This window comes from Calidris pugnax, unplaced genomic scaffold, assembly GCF_001431845.1.
Source record: "Calidris pugnax isolate Ruff unplaced genomic scaffold, ASM143184v1 scaffold234, whole genome shotgun sequence".
Taxonomy (NCBI): Eukaryota; Metazoa; Chordata; class Aves; order Charadriiformes; family Scolopacidae; genus Calidris; species Calidris pugnax.
This window is the reverse complement of record NW_015090987.1, coordinates 424,172-448,949: the sequence shown is the minus strand read 5'-3', so window position 1 is coordinate 448,949 and position 24,778 is coordinate 424,172. Positions and strand designations below refer to the sequence as shown.

At 52.2% G+C, this 24,778-nt stretch overlaps 1 protein-coding gene across 1 annotated transcript in view; it reads left to right on the top strand.

Annotated features, from left to right (window-relative positions):
* The window catches only part of STIM1 (stromal interaction molecule 1), a gene marked incomplete at its 5' end in the record, with an annotated part of 72,951 nt that overhangs the window by 18,255 nt on the left and 29,918 nt on the right, over positions 1-24,778 (top strand). The window contains 3 exons of the mRNA XM_014954020.1: positions 8,482-8,659; positions 15,443-15,620; positions 22,855-23,022. Of these exons, the coding sequence (XP_014809506.1) occupies positions 8,482-8,659; positions 15,443-15,620; positions 22,855-23,022 (524 nt within the window). The remainder of the gene's footprint in view (positions 1-8,481; positions 8,660-15,442; positions 15,621-22,854; positions 23,023-24,778) is intronic.

Genomic DNA, 24,778 nt, shown 5'->3' with positions numbered 1-24,778 from the left:
TCTCAAGTCACAGGCGACAGGACAAGAGGAAATGGCCTCAAGTTGCCCCAGGGGGGGTTCAGGCTGGATATTAGGAAACATTTTTTCACTGAAAGGGTTATCAGACATTGGAATGGGCTGCCCAGGGAGGTGGTGGAGGCCCCATCCCTGGAGGTGTTCAAAAGACGGGTTGATGTAGTGCTGGGAGGTCTGGTTTAGTGATGATGCTCCTTGTTTGTTGTGTGGGTGTCTATTTTTGTCAGTTGGGTTGAGGGTTGGACAAGATGATCTTTAAGGTCCCTTCTTCCAACCTAGAAGATTCTGTGATTCTGTGACCCTGAAAGAGGGGAGATGGAGCTGAGCTGTGGGGAAGAACTTGTTTGGTGGGAGGGTGGTGAGAGCCTGGCCCAGGTTGTGTGGAGAAGCTGTGGCTGCCCCATCCCTGGAGGGGTTCAAGGGCAGGTTGGAGGGGCCTTGGAGCAACCTGGTCTGGTGGGAGGTGTCCCTGGGTGGAACTGGGTGGTCTTTAAGGTCCCTTCCCACCCACACCACTCCATGATTCTACAAAATCTGGTTGGTTTCAGGGCGTCCCATCGCCAGGGAGAATCAGAACATTTATAAAAGTGACTTTACAGAATTTCCTTGTGGAGCCACACGCAAGAGCAGAGCGTGAGGGACTCCAGAAAGGCCTGGGGCTTGGGATGGACAGAAAAATTACCGGTGCCACAGGGGAATGTATGGAAAATCAGCTTGCTTTGGGTTTTTTAAGAACAGAGGTGGTTTTGTATTTAGTTTTCCGCTGTCACACTGGCAGCAGGTGACACCAGGAGGTGACACCAGGACGGCTCTCGAGGGGACGTGTCTGTCCCAGAGCTGCCCCCTGAGGTGTCTCTTCTTCCCTGTCTCGTGTCTGAAAACGTCTGGGGCTGAACGAACAAGGTGGTGTCACTGGTTCATTAATTCACATGGGGAAATTAAAAAATTAGGGATTCCTACGTGTGTTTTTTCTGATATTTCAACTTGAGTATAAATACCTGGTATAGAATCCAACAAATATGTGGATTTTCTCTTATTTTAGCAACACTTATGTGAGTTGCTGTAAAACTGCTGATTTTCTCATGACCCATCCAGGTTCTATTCCCAAAGTCAAACTTTGGGGAACTTCTTGTTTAAAAAATTGAGGCTTTGAGTTTGTATCTTTCGTGATGGGACTCCTTTAGGAAAGGGACTCTTAAGAAACCTGAGGTTTCTGTAAAGTTTTTATTATTGTGCAGGTTTTTACCTTGTTGGTTTTTTTTAAACCACAAACCAAGGCTGAGCTGCAAACCTGACGTGACATTAATCGTCCTGCAGCCGGTGCGTAACGACCGCGTCAAAATTGTGTCTGTTCTTCCTTCTTTCCTCCAAAAAGAATAGGAAAAAGGTAGAGACGTGGGTTTTTCTTGGTGTACTTTGCTTTTTCCTGCAAGTTTTGCTGCGTTTTGCCTGGTGGCGGGTGCTGGTGCCGGGAGGGAAGGGGTGAAGCGGGGATGGGAGTGGGGAGGAGGGAGAAAGGCAGTGATTTAAATGGCAATAAACCAGCTTTGGCTGTAAAACCTTCTCTCCAGAGCCTGGCAGGGCCGTTTGGCCCCCGTCACAGGGTAAATAGCTAAAATAACACCGAGTTCTGGTAGGACAAGTTCAAAAGCAGGGAGAAAATTGAGCGTAGAGGGATCATCTTGCGATGGGAGAGCCCGATGCCCTCCCTCCTTGCGCAGGCAGCGCTGACGGAGGGACGTCACGGGTGGAAAAACACAGAATCACAGAATCTTCTAGGTTGGAAGGGACCTTAAAGATCATCTTGTCCAACTGTCAACCTCACTGACAAAAATAGACACCCACACAACAAACAAGGAGCATCATCACTAAACCAGACCTCCCAGCACCACATCAACCTGTCTTTTGAACACCTCCAGGGATGGTGCCTCCACCACCTCCCTGGGCAGCCCATTCCAATGTCTTCTCCTCGACGTGGGTCTTGGGGCAGTGACAGCCGCAGCGGGTCGGGGAGATGGGCATCCCCTGGTTGTTGTGACCCACACCCCATGGGGCTGGCCAGAAGAACTGCTGCAGGGCAGGACAACCCACCTCAGCTCTTCCCTGGGTGGCCTGGGCTGGAGTAAAACTATCCCAGAAAAAGGTATTTTATGACAAAACCCTTCTCCGGTCACTGCCTGCAGCCCTTCCCACTCTTCTGCCACAGACAGGCACCCAAACCCTGGAGAAGAGGGACTTGTCCTCCAGCAGTTATTCTCATCAGCTCCTGAACACAGAAGCAAAAGTTCTGTCCCCTTCTTCATGTGACAAATCCTCCATAATTTTCAGTCTTTCTATAAGTGACAGAGTTCCTGGGTCTTCCATAGGCTGGGACCTTGGTGGTGCCTCTCTCACGCTCATGGTTTACACCATGGAGATCAAACCAAGTGTGGCTCCTGCACCGATGGAGCTGCACCCATGGTGTGTGTCACACACATATTGAGCCTTGGGGAGATCAGCTTTGGGTTTGGGACCCTCACACCCTGGGCTGCATCTCCAGCAGGGCAAGGGGGGTGGATTCTGCCTCCCCCCACCGTGCTACCTCCAGCTCTGGGGCCACCAACAGCAGAAGGACATGGAGCTGTTGGATGGGGCCAGAGGAGGCCACAGAGATGCTGGGAGAGCTGGAGCCCCTCTGCTGGGAGGGGGGTGCTGAGAGAGTTGGGGGGGTTCAGCCTGGAGAAGAGGAGGCTCCGGGGAGACCTCCAACTGAACAGCCCCAGGTCCCTCAGCCTTTCCTCAGCAGAGAGATGCTCCAGTCCCTCATCATCCTCGCAGCCTCCGCTGTCCCCTCTCCAGCAGTTCCCTGTCCTTCTGGACCTGGGGAGCCCAGAACTGGTCCCAGTGCTCCAGCTGGGGCCTCCCCAGGGCAGAGCAGAGGGGCAGGATGACCTCCCTCCACCTGCTGACCACGCTCTTCTTGATGCCTCCCAGGAGACCACTGGCTTTCTTGGCCACCACATTGCTGGCTCTCAGGTCTTTTTCCAGAGAGCTGCTCTCCAGCAGGTCCCCCCCAACCTGTCCTGGTCCATGGGGTTATTCCTCCCCAGGTGCAGGACCTTGCACTTGCCCTTGTTGAACATCATGAGGTTCTTCTCACCTGAACTCTCCGGCCTGTCCAGGTCTCACAGGATGGTAGCACAGCCTCCTGGTGGGTCACCCACTCCTCCCAGCTTTGTGTCACCAGCGAATGTCCTGAGGGTGCACTCTGTCCCCTCATCCACGTTGTTGATGAAGGTGCTGAACAAGACCAGACCCAATACTGAGCCCTGGGGAACACCAGTAGCTACAGGCCTCCAACTGGACTCTGAGCCGATGGTCACAACCCTCTGAGCTCTGTCATTTCAGGAAGAGAAAAGGCCACATTTTCCATAGAATGGGTTTTCCTTTGACTTTCCTTACCCACTTCACTCAAGTGAAAGCTGCCAAAGAGGAGGGATGTTTGTCAAGGGCTCGTGTGGTGGAGTTGAGACCGGTTGGCGCTGGGCACGGCAGCGGGAGGTGAATCAGCTGGAGGTGGGGCTGGCAGATATCACCAGGACTTGCCTTCCCTCCAGGCTGGGAGGTGGCGAGGCAGGGAATGGGAATGGTGGAGCAAACGGGGAAGGGAGAGGAGAGATGTAACAGCCGTGGGTGGGCAAGAATGGGTTTTCCTTTGACTTTCCTTACCCACTTCACTCAAGTGAAAGCTGCCAAAGAGGAGGGATGTTTGTCAAGGGCTCGTGTGGTGGAGCTGAGACCAGTTGGCGCTGGGCATGGCAGCGGGAGGTGAATCAGCTGGAGGTGGGGCTGGCAGATATCACCAGGACTTGCCTTCCCTCCAGGCTGGGAGGTGGCGAGGCAGGGAATGGGAATGGTGGAGCAAACGGGGAAGGGAGAGGAGAGATGTAACAGCCGTGGGTGGGCAGAAGGGAAACCATCCGGACGAGTCCGCCTTTCTGTCTTCTCCAAACGCTGAATAAAAGGGCTTTGAAATCAGGGACCTGCAGCGACTTGCCAGGATCTGCTCCTTAGGAAGAGGATGTTGTGATAATCCATCCGGGATGGGAAACGGGGCCGGTGTTAACCGTGTTTATTTCTCTAGTGTTGAGTTCGTGAGTGAGTGTTTTCGGAGGATGATTGAACTCTCCTGTGGTGCGTTGGGTGATAGATCACAGAATCACAGGATCACCTCTCGGGCCCTACTCCCCACACTGTTCCTGACACAGGCCAGGATGCTGGTGGCTTTCTTGGCCACCTGGGCACACTGCTGGCTCCTGTTCAGCCGACACATGGTGGTGTTTCCAAAGATGAGGGGAGAAGGTGCTTGGAAAGGTCCCGTCCCTCTCCCTCCATTGCAGTCAGGGGACCAGCATCGCTGTCCCTCCTCCGTGCAGACCAGGGGCAGGGCTGTGGGGACCCCCCAAACCCCACAATTCCACACTGAGCTTTGCTTTATGTCTTTGGGTTTACACCTCCCAAGTGAACAGCCTGCCCGAGGGGCCTTCCCTGTGTGTATTTTGGCTGTGATCATCAAACCATGGAATGGTTTGGGCTTGAAGGGACCTTACAGCCCCATCCCAGTGCCACCCCCTGCCCTGGGCAAGGACACCTCCCACCAGCCCAGGTTGCTCCAAGCCCCCTCCAACCTGCCCTTGAACCCCTCCAGGGATGGGGCAGCCACAGCTTCTCGGGGCAACCTGGGCCAGGCTCTCACCACCCTCCCACCAAACAAGTTCTTCCCCATATCTCCTTTCCATCTCCCCTCTTTCAGGGTCAAACCCTTCCCTCTCCTCCTATCATGATCCGTGACCCAGGTGAACCTCCCCCTGCTCCTGTCACCCCTTTGGTCATCCATCAGGCAGAGGGGACCTCCCTGTATCCCACGTGGACCCTCCGTCTGCCCAGTGGTGCCACTTTGGCTCCAGACGGGGTGGATGGGTTGGGTTTCTGGGGGCTGTGGGAGGGAGGAGGCAGATGGTCCCTTCTCCTGCCCCCCTGCAGGATCTGTCCCTGCTGGGAAAATGCTGCCAAGTCACACAAGAGTGTTCCCAGAAGGGGCTGAGGCCGGACCCGTGGAGCGAGGAGGAGAGAGGTTCTCCTGGGAGTTAGGCCCCAGCAGTTTTCCTCGCTGAGGAAAGTTTTCCAGCCAGGAAAACTTTTGAGGTGGTGCCAAGCTTTTTCGTCTTTCCAAAAAAAAAAAAAAGTAGCTCCTGGAAAAGCTCATTTTCTCCAGTGTCTGTGAGTTTACAGGTGAGCTTATCTCGAACAAAGTCACTATTTCTCCTTTTTCTTAACGTCTGTGCACTAAGGGGTCCCTGCAGTAGTTGTGTTTCTGCAGAACAAACACCCCAATCGTAGACCCATAGACTGGTGGAGATTGGAAGGGGCCTTTCAAGACCATGGAGTCCAACCATCAACCCACCACTGACAAACCCACCACTGACCCATGTCCCTCAGCACCACCTCTGCCCGGCTCCAAAATCCCTCCAGGGATGGAGACTCCACCACTGCCCTGGGCAGCCTCTGCCAAGGCTTCACAACCCTTTCCAGGAAGAAATTCTTCCCAAGCTCCATCCTCAACCTCCCCTGGGGCAACTTGAGGCTGTTTCCTCTTGTCCCATGGCCTGTTCCCACCTTTTTCTTCTTTCAAAAAAAAAAAAAAGTAGCTCCTGGAAAAGCTCATTTTCTCCAGTGTCTGTGAGTTTACAGGTGAGCTTATCTCGAACAAAGTCACTATTTCTCCTTTTTCTTAACGTCTGTGCACTAAGGGGTCCCTGCAGTAGTTGTGTTTCTGCAGAACAAACACCCCAATCGTAGACCCATAGACTGGTGGAGGTTGGAAGGGACCTTCCAGACCATGGAGTCCAACCATCAACCCACCACTGACAAACCCACCACTGACCCATGTCCCTCAGCACCACCTCTGCCCGGCTCCGAAATCCCTCCAGGGATGGGGACTCCACCACTGCCCTGGGCAGCCTCTGCCAAGGCTTCACAACCCTTTCCAGGAAGAAATTCTTCCCAAGCTCCATCCTCAACCTCCCCTGGGGCAACTTGAGGCTGTTTCCTCTTGTCCCATGGCCTGTTCCTTGGGAGAAGAGACCGACCCCCCCTGGCTACACCCTCCTTTCAGGGAGTTGGAGAGAGCCAGAAGGTCTCCCCTCAGCCTCCTTTTCTCCAGGCTCAACACCCCCAGCTCCCTCAGAAGTTCTCCAGACCCTTCTCCTTGTGCTTCAGGCCCCTCACCAGCTTTAAATGTCACATTTTAAAAAAGAAAAAAATAATAAAAATGTCCTGGCTTATTCCTCATTTCTGGCTCTCAATCAACCAAAGCAATCCCCACCAGCTGCCAACGGCAGCAGCTCACTCCAGAAATGAGTTTTCTGTTGGCGATGGTGGTCCCAGTAGAATAAGGTGCTTCCAGCCCGATGGGTTGTGACCAGGAGGAGTCATGGAACGAGTTCGGTGCCGTTACCGAGGTTGGACGCCAGCACTTTGACCAAATAATGATGAGTTGTGCCAGTAATGATGAGCTTCATGTGGTGCAGCCCTGAGGATGCAGTCGGAGCAGTTGGAGCATCTGTCTCCATCATCTGCTGCTGGCGGGGAACCGGCCTCTAAAAACCTTATTTTTTCCCAGTTATGGCACATGTCAGCTGCTCTTCACTTAATAATAACTCCATCAGAAAAGCAAGATCCAACGGAAGGCTTTTTCCAAATGACAGGTTTAATGCCTTTATGTTTCTGACACATCTACTTGCCGTGGTAGGTTTTGAGGCTGGAGTAGTGGCTTCTTCTGTTTGACTGCCCCCCTCTCTCTGCAGTTCACGCCTGTCCATGGGGCACAGGGCAGTGAATCCCTTGGATGCTGCACGTGCCTTGACACGATGCTGCACCTCAAGGCTTCACGTAGGAGCGATTCATTTTGGCCAAATCCTTAATGTTTGTGTGTGTGTGTGTGTTTGTGTCCTGCTGGAGAGTAACACAACATTCCAGGGGGCTGGAAAACAAATCGTCTGAGGAGCGGCTGAGGGAGTTGGGACTGTTCAGTGTGAGGAAGAGGAGGCTGAGGGGAGACCTCATCACTCTCTACAACTACTTGAAAGGACACTGTAGAGAGGTTGGTGCTGGTCTCTTCTCACAGGTCATTAGTGACAGAACGAGAGGGAACGGCTTCAAGCTCCAACAGGGGAGGTTTAGATTGAACATTAGGAAGGAATTTTTCACCCAAAGAGTGGTCGGGCGTTGGAACAGGCTGCCCAGGGGGGGGGTGGAGTCCCCATCCCTGGCTGTGTTTAAGGGCCGTTTAGATGCAGTGCTGAGGGACATGGTGTAGGGGAGGACTTTGTAGAGTAGGGGAGATGGTTGGACTCGATGATCCCAAGGGTCTCTTCCAACCTAGACCATTCTATGATTCTGTCTGTGGCTTGTAACCGAGCCATGAAGGAATCCCAGTATCGGTTACGTGATGGCTCCCCTGGGTGAAAATGCTGCTCTAACCTGTCTGTGCCTGATGGAGATGTTCTTACAGTCGTAGAATCATGGAATGGTTTGGGTGGGAAGAGACCTTCAAGCCCATCCAGTCCCATCCAGGGACACCTCCCACCACACCAGGTTGCTCCAAGCCCCCTCCAACCTGGCCTTGAACCCCTCCAGGGATGGGGCAGCCACAGCTTCTCGGGGCAACCTGGGCCAGGCTCTCACCACCCTCACACCAAACAAGTTCTTCCCCACATCTCATCTCCATCTCCCCTCTTTCAATTTAAAGCCAGCAGACACTGAACGTTCAGTCCCAGCTCTCTTGACTGAGCTGCTCTTTCTCATTTTTAGCTTTCTTGGTACAGTTGAGGATTTCCTAGTTAGTAAACAGTAAAAAATTCTGTGTGAGTCATGGGTTTGGTGTTTGTTTAGCACTTAAACCCCCACTTATTTACTGGGTTCTCTCACATGCATCCACACATCTTTTTTTAAGTAGCTGCTCTTTTCTAAGTGTTGAAGGTGGGGGTTTCCACACCGAGTTGTGATTCTGATGGGAAGTTTTGCAGCTGACACTTTGATACTCGATCTGCTCCCTCTCTGGGATCACACTCGTAGTTTTTTCCACAAAGTTATTTCCTTCTGATTTTTGCAGCTGACACTTTGATGCTCGATCTGCTCCCTCTCTGGGATCACACTCGTATTTTTTTCAACAAATTTATTTCCTTCTTCGCTCTTACACCTTTGTATCCAATGTTCTCGGTATTGTCCTCAAAGAGCACAGCTCTTCTGGAGGTTTATTTTTTTCCCCTTAAATATCGATGTAGCTCATCTTTTCCCTTTATGAAACCTGGGCCATAACTCCTTCTAATACTATTTTTAGTTCTTTTCTACCCTGGTGCAGACGAAGCGTACCAGAGTTAATTTTCCTGTTCTTCTGAATTCAGTAGCATCTCTGGTCTCTTCCAGTAACTCGTCACAACCACCTGAAGGACTTCATGCTGGTGGTGTCCATCGTCATCGGCGTGGGTGGCTGCTGGTTTGCCTACATCCAGAACCGCTATTCAAAGGAGCACATGAAGAAGATGATGAAAGACCTGGAAGGGCTCCACAGAGCGGAACAGTCTCTCCACGACCTTCAAGAACGGTAAGTTTTTTTGCATCCACCCAGTAGGAGCATCCAACTGTTGATCTTTCCTGCAAGGTTATTCCTCATTTAGGTTTTGGGAAAGATTTTCTCTTTAGCCATGGTGCTTCTGTGCGGCACCACCTTCCTGAGTATCATAGAATCAGAGAATGGTTTGGGTTGGAAGGGACCTCAAAGATCATCAAGTTCCAACCCCCCTGCCATGGGCAGGGACACCTCCCACTAGAGCAGGTTGCTCAAGGCCCCATCCACTCTGGCCTTGAACACTTCCAGAGATGGGGCAGTAGTAGCTGTGAAGGAGACTCTATTGGAGACCTCCCAGCCCCTCTTACCAGCTCCATTGGGCACTTGGCTTCTCACCAGGCTGCAGTAAAGATGTCTACGTGCTTGCTCGACCCACTCTTTGGTGGTGACGTGCTACTGATTTGTACTTGTGGTGAGCCACAGGAAGGCCTGGGTGGGAAAAACACCCTCATGGTAGCAGCAGTCCTGAAATGCGGCCGTGAAGCCACTCGAGCAAAGTGACAGCACGTGACACTGGCATCTCCTGCTCTGAGGTGGCCTCCAACACATGCCAACACCCTTGAGCGTGGCCCCGTGTGCTCCCACGTGGTTTTGTTTCCTTTCTACCATGGTTTTTATCTCGTGGTTTGACCTTTGAGTTCCTGCTCTGCTCCGTTGGTCGTTACTGGGTTGAAAAAAAATTAGTTTCTGAATTTGTGGGAAGAGTTGCCTGTGGTGAGTTTTGCTGCTTTCCCCACACTCAGAATTTCGCTGCTTCCAGGAGCAAAACGTCAAGGGGGCTCGATGGATGGGAGCATCCTCCGTGCCCAACAGAGGTCACTCTGCTTTGCTTTCTCTCAAATAGGTTCTTTTATTTATTTACCACAATTAGAGAGGAGCAGAGAAACGTGCAGTGGTTTCTACTCCTGGTCTGACTCAGACTGAAAATATATCAGGATCCTCATCCCCAAAATTACGGCGTAAATCTGTCCCCAGAGGGGCAGAAGAACCTCTCAAAGGAGCAGGAGGTGACCCAGCTCTCTCAGAACTTGTCATCCAGGCTCATCAGGTTGCTTCCCCCGGGCTTTCGATGGTGAAAGAGCGTGCTGAAGGAGGAATTCTGCCTCTGGAGCTCTTTGGGCCTTATGTAGAAGTCCCTACTTCCCTGCACGGTGACACCTAAACCCCAGAGTGTGGCCTGGAAAGAATGAAAAAAACCCAATTTTGGAGTATTAACATGTGAATAGTTGAACTCTGACCACTTGGGCAAAATACTGGAGCTTCAGGAACGTGACCTCTGCTCCCAGAAAAGATTGTGGTGGTTCCAGTGAAGGTGCTCATTGGGGAACAGGCTGTGAAAGAGGCCCTCCATGGACACAGGAGTCTTCTAGGAAAGAAAGCATTCCAGACCATTGATGACAAGCCAGTGGGGTTTTTTTGGCAATAAGATACATTTTAAGTGCAGGTTTAGCAAATAATAGAGCATAGTCTTGGGCTGTGACTATTTTTCATTACTTTTAAGTGTGATTTTGGAGCATAAGCCTTGACTTGGCTGCCGTATGAGTTGATGGCTGCGTTCCCCTTGGCCAAGATCCCGAGGAGGTCGATCTTCCGTGGAGACTTTTGCGAGCAGCCAAGTCCTTGGAAACCCTGCGAGGTACCCACAAGGCTGAGGGTTGGACTAGGTGACCTTTAAAGGTCCCTTCCAACCCAACACATTCAATGATTCTATGGCTGCAGCCCCATTTCTCGCCTCCAAGCCTTCAGGGAATCATTCCTCACGTGAGCGTTGCTTGAAAGCCTTTCTTCTTGGAGCACGATCCCATCGGTTGGTGTCTCCATGGAAGGCAGACGCTTGAGAGAGTCCCAAGGTGACGGTGCCAAACTGGGCACGTTCCCCTGGCAGTCGTGCGGATACGTGACCCACGTTCTTCTTGGCATGGAGATCGACTGAAGGCCGTTTCCTCTCTGTCTTCTGTGGAGCCGGCTCCAATCCACAGCTGGTTTCACAAAGCTCTCTGCAGTTTCACATTGTGATCGGTTGGTGTCTCCATGGAAGGCAGACGCTTGAGAGAGTCCCAAGGTGACGGTGCCAAACTGGGCACGTTCCCCTGGCAGTCATGCAGATACGTGACCCACGTTCTTCTTGGCATGGAGATCGACTGAAGGCCGTTTCCTCTCTGCCTGAGGTGGAGCCGGCTCCAATCCACAGCTGGTTTCACAAAGCTTTTCTGCAATTTCACATTGTGGGTTGGACGTAGCCCAAAGAAAAAGATATTATTTTTTTTTTCCTGTGGGCAGAAAAAGAGGGGAATTCCTTCTCAGCGTCCATCTCCTGGAGCAGCGGGAGGTCTCTGCTGGGTGTCACAGAGGAGGAGCAGGTCACACCAGAGGTCCCAACGCCGGCTGCTGTGAACGTGCCGTGTAGGGAACAACCTTGGGATCTGCAGCCGAGGGCAGAGCCACGTAAACAAGTAGATGTTCAACTAATGCTCTAAAGCCAGATAAGAAGAAACCCAAAACCACGTATACTAAGCATAGCTTGAGTCTTAAGCCGGAGAAGCTTGTGATGTTCTGTGGGGTGTGCAGCTGGGAGGGCTTGTCCTCTGCAGAGGTCACCGAGCTGGAGCTTGAGAAGCAGGAGGTGAATTAATTCCTGGGGCTTGTGGGGCCACTTGGCAGAGGATTGATCTCATTCTTCTCTGAAGGGGGCGGAATTCACTTTGGCTTCTTCATCCCTGAGCTCCAGCAAGGTTCAGCTGTGGTCTTCTGCTACTGTAGAAATGGCAAAATCTACCAACAGAACCAGTTCCCGGGGACTTGTTCTGAAGTTCTGCTCAGAAACGTCTAGAATTTTCTCCCTGGAGCTTGAAGTAACCTCCTCTCCTGGCTCATTGACACTCAGAGCTGAAGGGCTGAGTACTGAAGCCATGGGATGCCTCCTCTCCCTGAAGGGGAAGACCTCCTGAAGGCATGGGATGCCTTTCCAGATGCCTACCAGCCGCTCACACTGGTTTTTGAAGACCTGATGTGCTCTTGAAGAGTTGGGAAGGGAGGATTGATACAAAACCCCACTTTTTGTTCACCTTTAAAGTACTTTTTGAGACCATCCTTCAACAGTGGCACTTCCCAGTCACTTAAATGACCCATCAAGATAGAAAAGTTCATGTTTTGGCACATCCTACTGATGACTGAAGGTCCGTGTTGAAGATCTACTGACTGTGTTGAAGATCTGCTCCTGAATTGTGAAGCCTCCAGCTGAACCTTGGTTTCTTGCCCTCATTTCAAGTGCAGCTCTGAAGACACTGTCATCTGATGGAGCTTGGCTGGGTTTCCCTGGGAACACACAGTGCGTGGTCTTGTCCTTAACCAACGTAAGAAAATACAGGCTCTGCTGTCACAGAGAGATGGTAGTGAGGGAAAACACGGTGTTCGAGTGCCTTGGAGAAGTAACTTCAGGATAAAATTCCTTCCCATTCTGCGTCACATTAAAGGGGAATTTCTCCTTTAAACAGAGATATTTGGGTGGTTTGGGATTCCCTAGTATGGAAGAGCTGTAGCTCTGGTGCGCAGGGCAGGGAGCGTGGGTTTATCTAAAAACTTGGAATGTCTTGGCAAGAGTCTCCTCAAATTGGGAAGAAAAACACTTGAGTTTCTCAACGGAGCTGTAAATTGAAAACGAGCCTTTTCCAAGACGAGAGCCAACGTCCCAGGAGATGAGAGTCCAGCCCATCCAGCCTGGATTTCGGTGCCATCTGGGTGCCAAGGAGGAGCCTGAGGGAGAGGAGTCCTTGGCTGGGACCCAGAAGGTCCCCTCTCACCCAAACACCCAACCACTTCCATCCCAGGCTGGACAATGGATGTGATGGATCCTCTGCAGGTGCCATCTGGGTGCCAAGGAGGAGCCTGAGGGAGAGGAGTCCTTGGCTGGGACCCAGAAGGTCCCCTCTCACCCAAACACCCAACCACTTCCATCCCAGGCTGGACAATGGACACTGCTGCATGTGATGGATCCTCTGCGAGGGTTGGCTTCTCCCTTTTCTTTAGTCACCAGCAGGTCCAGGATGAGCAGGAGCCGCTCGGGGAACCCAGGAGAGCCCTCCCAAAATGTCATTTATTTATTTTTTGTTTTATTTATGTCATTATTTGTCATTTGCAGCCCAGGTACAGCCCACCCGGGGCCAGACCTCGCTATCCCCTCTCGTCTGTCTCCCCTCACATTGCTCCATTGGTTTGCTCTCCAGTTTGAATGGTGAAGATCTTGAGTGGGAGAAGATTTTTATGGCCTTGAAATACTTATTTCTGGCTCAGATGGTTCCACTTGGGGTTGTAGGATGGGTTTGTTGGCCTGGTTTTTTGTTGTATGGATAGTTTTACTTGGTCACTGAAAAATCTGTCTGCTTTGAGTGGTTACTGGTGTTGCTGGTTGAGCTGGTGCCTCACCAACCTCACAAACATTGGTGGTAGCATCAGTGGAGGTTGGGACCTCATTTAAGGTCCCACCAATCCCTAGGAGGTGCCCGGGCAGGGCAGGGGGTGCCCGTAGGGGAAGGGGCTGGTTTTGGGGGAGAACAGACAGAGCTTTGCTTCTCCTGGCAGAAAATGAGATTTTCCTCAGTTTGATCTGGGTGAAAAATAGTGTTGCTGCTCATGCAGCATGAGGTTCTCCAACTTGCATTATCTCAAACTGTGATAACTTTTGGAGGAGAAGTTGAAGTTTAAAGGGTGGGACAGATCAATGCAGCTGGTTTCTGATGGCGTGAGCCCCAACACCTCCTTGTGTTCAATCCAGTAGCTGAAGTAGAGGTTCTGGAAACTCATCACATCTTGGTTTGAAGTTGTCCTAAGATGGATGTGCCACATTCCTCAGGAATTTGCGTCCAGGGTTTGTTTGTTGCCACCATTAAAATTGTAGGATGGGTTTGTTGGCCTGGTTTTTTGTTGTATGGATAGTTTTACTTGGTCACTGAAAAATCTGTCTGCTTTGAGTGGTTACTGGTGTTGCTGGTTGAGCTGGTGCCTCACCAACCTCACAAACATTGGTGGTAGCATCAGTGGAGGTTGGGACCTCATTTAAGGTCCCACCAATCCCTAGGAGGTGCCCGGGCAGGGCAGGGGGTGCCCGTAGGGGAAGGGGCTGGTTTTGGGGGAGAACAGACAGAGCTTTGCTTCTCCTGGCAGAAAATGGGATTTTCCTCAGTTTGATCTGGGTGAAAAATAGTGTTGCTGCTCATGCAGCATGAGGTTCTCCAACTTGCATTATCTCAAACTGTGATAACTTTTGGAGGAGAAGTTGAAGTTTAAAGGGTGGGACAGATCAATGCAGCTGGTTTCTGATGGCGTGAGCCCCAACACCTCCTTGTGTTCAATCCAGGAGCTGAAGTAGAGGTTCTGGAAACTCATCACATCTTGGTTTGAAGTTGTCCTAAGATGGATGTGCCACATTCCTCAGGAATTTGCGTCCAGGGCTTGTTTGTTGCCACCATTAAAAAAAAACCAACCAAACAAAAAACCCCACAAAAAACAAACAACAAAAAACAACCAAAAAGTTATTTTTGATTTGGATCATGAGGCTGGTTCTTGCAAGAAACCCTTTAATACTCTTATTTCTTTCATCGGTGGCACTTGTTCAACATGTTTTTTCAGGCCCATTATGAAGGGAACCTCTTTGTTGCGTTTCAACAGAATATTTGCCAAATCTTTATTTTTTCCCCTTATACTGGGCAATGGCCATGTCTCCAGAAGCAGGTGGGACCACCCAGAGAGGGTCTGCTGGGACTAGGGGTTGGGTGGGTGGCCGCAACCAGGGACTTCCCTGCTCCCTTCCAGGAGACCCCAGTCCCACAGGGGCCGGGTTCCTTCCTGATGCCAATTTATGTCACTGAACTGGTGCGAGGACTGAGTTTCCACCATTTTCCCCCAAAAACACAAAGGTGGAAACCCCAAAAGACCTCGCTGTGGCTGCGGTGGGGTCTCCTTCAGAGGCTGAGCCTCTCCGGGCCGAAAGCTTGAGCTCTGCTGACCGGGTACAAGTAATCTCTTACTGCTTTTTGTTTCTGTATGTAATTCCTACCCATTTAATCCCGTCATGAGGAAAAATAATAACTTCCAGGCAAGATTAAGACGTGTCTGAATTTGAACGGTTTTGAAGTGGAACATGGAGACGTCCCATCTGGCGGTTCATACCTGCTCCGGCAGATCTTCCCCTCCCTATTTTTTTTTAATTAAAGACAAAGGTCTTAATTTTTGTAAAAACACTGAAATTTCAAATTAATTTGGGGCTTGATAAAGGAAATCTTGATGTGGTTTAAAAAATTAAGGAAATATGCACTGAGTATTTAATACATGAAATAAAGTCGAGAGTGTGGAGTTGACAATGTAATTCCTTCCCAGGCACGATGAACATTCTCCTTGACCTTCCAGATCTCTGTTGACATCAACACAGAGTAAATAACCATAGGGTTGGTCTAGATTGTGGCTGGCCAGTCCTTGTCCCCTGGACTCAGCCATTGGAATGGGCTGCCCAGGGAGGTGGTTGAGGCCCCATCCCTGGAGGTGTTCAAAAGACGGGTTGATGTAGTGCTGGGAGGTCTGGTTTAGTGATGATGCTCCTTGTTTGTTGTGTGGGTGTCTATTTTTGTCAGTTGGGTTGACGGTTGGACAAGATGATCTTTGAGGTCCCTTCCAACCTAGAAGATTCTGTGATTCTGTGACTCCCTCAGCAGAGGTCAGGTCACCCAGCAGGCTCGGACTTGGGCTCTCACTCTCTGTCTTTTCCAGGTTGCAGAAGGCCCAGGAGGAGCATCGCTCCGTGGAGGTGGAGAAGGTGCACCTGGAGAAGAAGCTGCAGGATGAGATCAGCATCGCCAAGCAGGAGGCTCACCGGCTGCGAGAGCTGCGGGAGGGCACAGAGAACGAGCTGAGCAGGCAGAAATATGCTGAGCAGGAGCTGGAGCAGGTAAAGGTCCAACCAGACCTGGGTGCAGGTCCAGAGGAGACAGGGAACAGCAGGCAGCTCCTCACTCTGCTTCACCCTTCCGAGAAACCCAGTGATCTTCTGCTTATAACGCTCTTCCGCCTTGGCTTTTCCACTCCCCTCTGTGCAGGAGAACATCCAAGTGTTTCTTCCACTACTCCACGTTTCACATCCCCCATACAGAATCACACAGAATCACAGACTGGTCGAGGTCTGCAGGGACCTCTGGAGACCCCCGAGTCCAACCTCCTGCCAGAGCAGGTCCACCCAGAGCAAGTTGGACATCCAGTCCAACCCCATGCCAGAGCAGGTCCACCCAGAGTAAGTTGGACAGGAACGTGTCCAGGTGGGGTTTGAATGTCTCCAGAGAAGGAGACTCCACCACCTCTCTGGGCAGCCTCTGCCAGGGCTCTGCCACCCTCACAGCAAAGAAGTTCCTCCTCATGTTGAGATGGAACTTTCTATGTCCCAGTTTGTGCCCGTTGCCCCTTGTCCTGTCCCTGGGCACCACCAAGAGCCCTTTAGCTCTTGGTCAGAATCAATCTTGCTCCCCACCCTTTAGCTCTTGCTCAGAATCAATGAAATCCCCTCTCAGTCTGCTTTTCTCCAGCTGAACAGCCCCAGGTCCCTCAGCCTTTCCTCAGCAGAGAGATGCTCCAGTCCCTCATCATCCTCACAGCCTCTGCTGGAATCTCTCCAGCAGTTCCCTGTCCTTCTGGAACTGGGGAGCCCAGAACTGGTCCCAGTGCTCCAGCTGTGGCCTCCCCAGGGCAGGGCAGAGGGGCAGGATGACTTCCCTCCATCTGCTGGCCACGCTCTTCTTGATGTCCCCCAGGAGATGATTTGCCTTCTTGGCCACAAGGGCCCATTGCTGGCTCATGGTCATCCTGTTTTCCACCAGGACTCCCAGGTCTTTCTCCCCAGAGCTGCTCTCCAGCAGGTCCCCCCCAGCCTGTCCAGGTCCATGGGGTTATTCCTCCCTCAGTGCAGGACCCTGCACTTGCCCTGGTTGAACTTCATGAGGTTCCTCTCCCCGCAACTCTCCAGCCTGTCCAGGTCTCACTGGATGGTAGCACAGCCTCCTGGTGGGTCACCCGCTCCTCCCAGCTTTGTGTCACCAGAAAACATGCTGAGGGTACACTCTGTCCACACGTTCAACACCGTGTTGGGCAACAGGAACATGTCTTGAGGGCAATGCTCATTGTCCCTGCTTGACCTGCAGAAGGAGAAGTGTTGAACTTGGCCTGTAGGTCAGCCCTCTGACTTCTAACTCCAAACCATAAGCTCTTTCTTATTTCCTTTTGTATTTATTCAAGGTTTTAGGAGATATTTAGAATGAGTTTGGATGTTCTTACCAGGTTTTCTTGTAGATCAGAAATGTGTACAAAGGAAATTTGCTTCAAGGAAATTTAGCTCTAAATTAGAAATCTCTACAGCAAAGTTAGAGTTCACACAATTCTCAAAAAAAAATATTAATTTTAAATTCAGCCTTGCAGGAAAATACATCCCTGAGTTATACTTTGCAATGTATGTTCTGCCTGGGCAGAATGGGATGTATAATGTGCTGCTGGCAAAAAAAAGAAACGAGTTTGGCAAATATCAGTTTAAACTGAAATTGTGTGAGCCAAAATTGGGTGAGTCAAGCCCATACCAGGAATATTCTGGGGCCATTGGCACGTCCTCCCAGCGTGACTGTGCCCAGCATTTTATGCCACCACGGAGGATGGGGAAGAAAATGAGACATGAATTCAGGGTTTCCACTGATAAATGAGGAAGAAGTGTCCTCGGTGAGGGGGTAACTGGGGAGCAGTTGGACAGGGATTGGTCTCGAGACATGAATTCAGGGTTTCCACTGATAAACGAGGAATAAGTGTCCTGGGCCAGGGGGTAACTGGGGAGCAGTGGGACAGGGATTGGTCTCATCATAGAATGGTCCAGGTTGGAGGATCATAGAACCATGGAATGGTGGAGGTTGGAAGGGACTTTTCAGACCCTTGAGTCCAACCATCAACCCAACACTGACAAACCCACCACTGACCCATGTCCCTCAGCACCACCTCTGCCCAGCTCCGAAACCCCTCCGGGGCTGGTGCCTCCACCACTGCCCTGGGCAGCCTCTGCCAAGGCTTCACAACCCTTTCCAGGAAGAAATTCTTCCCAAGCTCCATCCTCAACCTCCCCTGGGGCAACTTGAGGCCATTTCCTCTTGTCCCATGGCCTGTTCCTTGGGAGAAGAGACCAACCCCCATCACTCTACATCTCTACATCATCCAACATTGTTCTTCTAACTGGTCCTCCAGCCTCCCCACAGTCATAGATAGAATCATAGAACCACAGGATGGTTTGGGCTGGAAGGGACCTTAAGGCCTACAGAGTCCCACCCCTTGCCCTGGGCAGGGACACCTCCCACCAGAGCAGGTTGCTCCAAGCCCCCTCCAACCTGGCCTTGAACCCCTCCAGGGATGGGGCAGTCACTGGGCTCGGGACAGGCATCGGGGCATCCGTGTTCACACACAGAAATCCCATCATATATTATTTCACTGAATTTCACTGAATTTTAGAGTTGGAAGGGACCATAGAGATCATCTAGTCCAACTCCCCTGCTGAAGCAGGACCACCCAGAGCTTGTCAGAGCATGTTACTCAGGAGCATCCAGGTGGGGCTTGAAAATCTCCAAGGAAGGGGACTCCACACCCTCCCTGGGCAGCCTCTTCCAGGGCTCTGTCACCCTCACCGTGAAGAAGTTTCTCCTCATATTTGAGTGGAACCTCTTCTGGTCCAACTTGTGCCCGTTGCCCCTCGTCCTCTCAGTGGGAACCACTGAAAAGAGTCTGGTTCCCTCCTCCTTCAACCCTCCCTTGAGATACTTGTAGGCATTGATAAGGTCTCCCCTCAGCCTTCTCTTCTCCAGACTAAAGAGTCCCAGCTCTCTCAGTCTCTCCTCATAAGGGAGATGCTCCAATCCTTGAATCATTATGAGCCATTAATTAAGGACGTGACCTTCCTCGTGTAACCCCGGCCCCCGTACCCTTCCTGCTCCTGACCGTTGGAGAAGGGCTCGTCCCTCTCTCATCCCACCCCCCCAACTTTTATTTGGTGAGAAACCCATGAATCCAGAGGTGACTGAACCACTCTGTTGTTTCTCAGAGGCCTCCGTGAGGGATGCGATGCCGGGGTGAGTATTGGTTGTCCCCACCTGACCCACACCGTGTGATGATAACACCCTCACCCTCCCAGCTGTAGACCACAGATGACATTAACCAGTCACTCCCACTGACCCTAAAACTCATCCTATTTCTGGATATTCTTGGGTCCCGGGCAATATTCAAACAAGACCTTCTTTAAAATGATACTGGAGGGTTTGGAAGCTCCCAGTGGAGTTGGGTGTTCCTTGCTCTAGAAATTCTTGCTCTTAGTAATCAAAATTACAGGAGCTCAGAAATCTTCACAGGACAACACAGACACACAAAGTACCTCCAGTTTGTGTTGATGCCCCTCCAGAACTGAGAGGGTTTTGTGTTTCGGACACCACCGTGTCATGGCTCATCTCAACCACCCGTCCTTGGCTGTTCCACACTGCTTCCCTTTGGCTCATCTCAACCACCCGTCCTTGGCTGTTGTTCCACACCGCTTCCCTTCTCCACCGTTCCATAAAAACCCCCTTGTTCCTGTGGATGTTTTGAGCACTCCTCCACCCCAAGTACCCAGATCTCCTGCCCGCTCCTTCTCCGTATTCCTAAATCCCAGATGCTTGTGGATCGTGGTCCGAGTTCTGCCTGTGGTGGGAGCAGGGCCTGGTGCTGCTGGTCTCAGAGGGGTGGAAAAACCACCTTCCTTGGGGTCTGTGGGTCGGAATATGTGACTTTTTGAATGGTTTAGCTGAAAGTTATGCTCAACAAGACTAAATCACACACGAGTAGTTGACCTCTTCTGTGCGGTGCCTCCTGGCTGCTCCTAGATGGACTGTGCAAACGTCCTCCAGGAGAAAATATGGGATTTCAAGTATCTGTGCAGAACCTGGTGCTTTTGGCTCACTGGAAATGACACCTGGGCCAGGCGTGGGGAGACATGACTGAATTTAAAAAACACATTAAGGGAAAAGATCCAACTTTGAGCAATGTTTTAAAAAACCCACTTTTCTGCAGCCCACTGGCGGCTGTGCTCTGTGAGGAGCGAGGAGGCACCAACACCGGGATGTGGGATCCTGCTCTGGGACATTGGGAAGGGTCTGGTCTCTGTCTGTGAGATTAGACCATGGCCCTGGAGAACCAAAAGAGAAAATGGAACAGACAACATCCATCATCTCAGTGACACCAGTGTGGCCCTGACTGTGTAGATGGACCTTCCCTCCCAGCTCCGCCTCTGCTAGGAGAAGGCCTGCTTTGGTGGGACGGGGCTTCTTGGGACCATGGAAGCTCTTGAAGGTGCTTAGGGCTGGTTTATTTCAGCAGCAAAGGAGTCTGTTGTACAGTGTATGACCATGGACACCCTCCTGAGCCTGGAGGGGCTGGGGCTGAAGAGTTCACAGAATCTTAGAATGGTTTGGGTGGGAAGGACCTTAAAGACCATCCAATTCCATCCAGGGACACCTCCCACCAGACCAGGTTGCTCCAAGCCCCCTCCAACCTGGCCTTGAAACTCTCCAGGGATGGGGCAGCCACAGCTTCTCGGGGCAACCTGGGCCAGGCTCTCACCACCCTCCCACCAAACAAGTTCTTCCCCACATCTCAGCTCCATCTCCCCTCTTTCAGGGTCCAACCCTTTCCCCTTCTCCTAGGGCTCCCCTCCCTCATCAAGAGTCCGTCCTCATCTCTCCTGGAGCCCCTTTAGTTCTCCAGTCCACCACCGCTCCGGGCTGAGGTCACCATCCTTTGGTTCCTCCAATGTGGGACACGTTACCTCCTTGCAGGGCTCATATCAGGCTTCAGGTTTATTAAAGTCTCTCCACATCATGTGTGATGGGAGAGACACGTTAATTCCTGATGGTCTCCAGCACAAAATGCTTTTATGTAAGGGTTTGATATCTTCAACTTGCAACAAGTCACCCACTTTCCTTCTAATTTTGCAATCGCTCCCATCTCCAGCGAGATGAGTGAGTGTGTGGAGGAGACCAGAGCGATGGTGTGTGGAGGAGACTGAGCTGGGACAGGAGGAGAGTCCCCCAGAAAGTGCCAGAAACTGCTGATTCCAGACATGTTATTTCTTTTCCTGACTGAGCAGCACATGGTTTATGTCTAAATATTTCTCTCGGCTTGCTCCAGCGTGAAAGTCATCTCTTGACGAGCTCCTTCTGTTTGGCTCAGGACCTAGAGGAGAAGAAGCGACGCCGGTGCGGGGCTGTCAGCGCTTCTGTCTCCGGAGGAGAATCTGGGGGTTGTGCAGAGCAGAGATCTCTCTTTTAAGGAGCTCATACGTGGGGCCCTCAGCTCTGGAGGGTTTCCCTGCGGGCGATGCCGTGGTGAGGCAGAGGAGCTGGTGTGGAGAGGGAGAGCAGGACAGCTCTGCTGAGAGCTGAGGATCACAGAATCATGGAATGGTGGAGGTTGGAAGGGACTTTTCAGACCCTTGAGTCCAACCATCAACCCAACGCTGACAAACCCACCACTGACCCATGTCCCTCAGCACCACCTCTGCCCGGCTCCAAAATCCCTCCAGGGCTGGTGACTCCACCACTGCCCTGGGCAGCCTCTGCCAAGGCTTCACAACCCTTTCCAGGAAGAAATTCTTCCCAAGCTCCATCCTCAACCTCCCCTGGGGCAACTTGAAGCTGTTTCTTCTTGTCCCATGGCCTGTTCCTTGGGAGAAGAGACCGACCCCCCCTGGCTACAGCCTCCTCCAGTAATCTTGGGCACTAGAGCATGCCCTGAAGAACCATGTCTACACGTTTCTTAAATACCTCCAGGGATGGTGACTCCACCACCTCCCTGGGCAGCCCATTCCAATGCTGGATAACCCTTTCAGTAAAGAAATGTTTCCTAATATCCAACCTGAACTTCCCCTGGCGCAACTTGAAGCCATTACCCCTTGTCCTATCATCTGTAACTTGGGAGAAGAGACCGACCCCCGTCTCTCTACAGCCTCCTTTCAGGTACTTGTACAGAGCGATAAGGTCTCCCCTCAGTCTCCTCTTCCCCAGACTGAACAACCCCAGCTCCCTCAGCCTCTCCTCGTAAGACTTGTGCTCCAGACCCCTCACCAGCTTCGTTGCCCTTCTCTGGACCCGCTCCAGCACCTCAATGTCCCTCTTGTGGTAGGGGGCCCAAAATTGGACACAGTACTCGAGGTGGGGCCTCACCAGTGCCGAGTACAGGGGGACGATCACCTCTCGGGCTCTACTCGCCACACTGTTCTTGATACAGGCCAGGATGCTGTTGGCCTTCTTGGATTTAGCAAGAAGGTCTCCCCTCAGCCTCCTTTTCTCCAGGCTGAACACCCTCAGCTCCCTCAGAAGTTCTCCAGACCCTTCTCCTTGTGCTCCAGACCCCTCATCAGCCCCCTTGCCCTTCTCTGGACACGCTCCAGCCCCTCAAGGTCTTTCCTGTCAGGAGGTGCCCAAAACTGGACCCAGCCCTCGAGGTGGGTCCTCCTCAGTGCCCAGTCCAGGGGGACGGTTACTGCCCCAGTCTTGCTGGCCACACTGGTCCTGACAGGCCAGGATGCTGGTGGCCTCCTTGGCCACCTGGGCACGCTGCTGGCTTGTATTCAGCCCCTGTTGACCAACACCCCCAGGTCCTTTTCCGTGGGGCAGCTCCAGCCACTCTTCCCCCAGCCTGGAGCATCCATGGGGTTGGTGTGACCCAAAGGCAGGACCCAGCCCTTGTCTGTGTTGAACTTCACATCATTGGCATCAGCCTGAGGTGCCAAGGAAGGACAGCGTGGTGGGGGCTTGAGTTTTTAGAGGAAGGAGGTCACCTTTGGGATCAAAGCACTGTGAGATGATCTGGGTATCCCACCCAGCAGATGGCTTGTCTGTTAGATGGCTCTTCTCTGTTGGGTGGCTCCTCTCTCCCGCTTGCCTGCACCGCCTCTCCTCCTGGTGACTGTTGCTTCTTTCATGAGTAAGATTAAGTTGTGTGGAGTCTTTTTTTCCTTTTTCTTTTTTTGCTGGTGCCTTCAAATCGCTGGGTTGGCAGCCAGCAGTTGGGGTGACCTCTCAGGAGGGCAGGTTGTCCCCTCTGCTGCTGCTGCAACATCGGCTCGGCCGCTTCTCTCCCAGGTTCGGATGGCGCTGAAGAACGCGGAGAAGGAGCTGGAGTCCCACTGCAGCTGGGCTGCCCCAGAGGCCCTGCAGAAGTGGCTCCAGCTGACCCACGAGGTGGAGGTCCAGTACTACAACATCAAGAAGCAGAACGCGGAGAAGCAGCTGCTGGTGGCCAAGGAAGGGGTGAGAATTTCAACGTCTTTGTCCTCGGGTCCTCCCCTCACACTCATGGGGAAAGGTCTGGGGAGTAAAAGCTAAATCATAGAATGGTTTGGGTGGGAAGGGACCTTCAAGCCCCATTCCAGTGCCCCCCCCTGCCCTGGGCTGGGACACCTCCCACCAGACCAGGTTGCTCCAAGCCCCCTCCAACCTGCCCTTGAACCCCTCCAGGGATGGGGCAGCCACAGCTTCTCTGGGCAACCTGGGCCAGGCTCTCCCCACCCTCGTAATGAGAAATTCCTTCCTAATATCTCATCTCAATTTCCCCTCTTTCAACTTAAAACCATTGCCCCTCTTCCTAGGACTCCCCTCCTTCATCAAGAGTCCCTCCCCATCTCTCCTGGAGCCACCCCACTTTAGGGACTGGAAGGGGCTCCAAGGTCTCCCCGGAGCCTTCTCTTCTCCAGGCTGAACCCCCCCAACTCTCTCAGCCCCCCCATCCCAGCAGAGGGGCTCCAGCCCTCCCAGCATCTCCAGGGCCTCCTCTGGCCCCGCTCCAACAGCTCCATGTCCTTCTGATGTTGGTGGCCCCAGAGCTGGAGGCAGCACTTGGGGGGTGTCTCCCCAGAGGGGAGCAGAGGGGCAGAATCCCCCCCCTGGCCCTGCTGGCCACGCTGCTGGGGATGCAGCCCAGGATGTGGGGGGCTTTCTGGGCTGCCAGCCCGTGGCCAGCTTTTCCCCTCACTGTCACCCCAAAATCCTTCTCCTCAGTGCTCCCCATGAGCATGGGGACCTTTGCTCTCCTTGGGTGCTCCCCATCCCTCCACCCCCAGCCTGTATTGATACAGAGATGGTGTCTCTCCACCTTCTATATTTCCCTTACAATTTGCATTTTTTTTTCTCTATTTAAAGTGCAATGCAAATCTGCTTAGAGGTCTAACAGGGGTGGAAAATGATAACGAGCTGCTCGGGGCACGGCTGTGCTGAACCCATCAGCTGCTTTGGCTCATCCCATGGGGGGCTGGACCCCCCAGTACGAGGCAGGACCTGGATCACTGCCTGTGCCACGGCGCCCTGGGTCGGCAGAAAGCAGGAGGTTTTGCACCTATTAAGGCTAATCCCCGCTGTGGGTGATTTACGTGCACAGGCAACACATTCTCTAACCTCTGGAGCAATGAATCATTCCTGTATTCCCAGTTGTTTCCCATTTCTCTCTGCCAACCAGAAAGCCCCCAGGCTGTGGGGACACTGTCCTGACTTGTGTTTGTCCCCGGGGACGTTCACAACGGGCAGAGCTGCCAATTTTGGGAAATTTCCCCACCTTAATATGGTGTTTTATATTTTTTTTCTGAGCCTTTTTACCGTTTTGATGTTTTTTCTTGGGCTGTGTCAGTGCAAGGACATGGACCAGCTGGAACAGGTCCAGAGGAGGGCCACGAAGATGATCAGAGGGATGGAGCTCCTCTCCTATGAAGACAGGCTGAGGGAGCTGGGATTGTTCAGCCTGGAGAAGAGAAGGCTCCGGGGAGACCTTATAGCGGCCTTTCAATACCTGAAGGGAGCCTATAGAAGAGCTGGGGAGGGACTCTTTGCCAGGAGGTGTAATGAGAGGACAAGGGGAAACGGTTTTAAATTGGAAGAAAAAAGATTCAGATTAATAGAATCATAGAATCATAGAATTGCCCAGGCCGGAAGGGACCTCCAAAGGCCATCTAGTCCCACCCCCCCGCAGTCAGCAGGGACACCCCCAACTAGACCAGGTTGCCCAGGGCCTCATCGA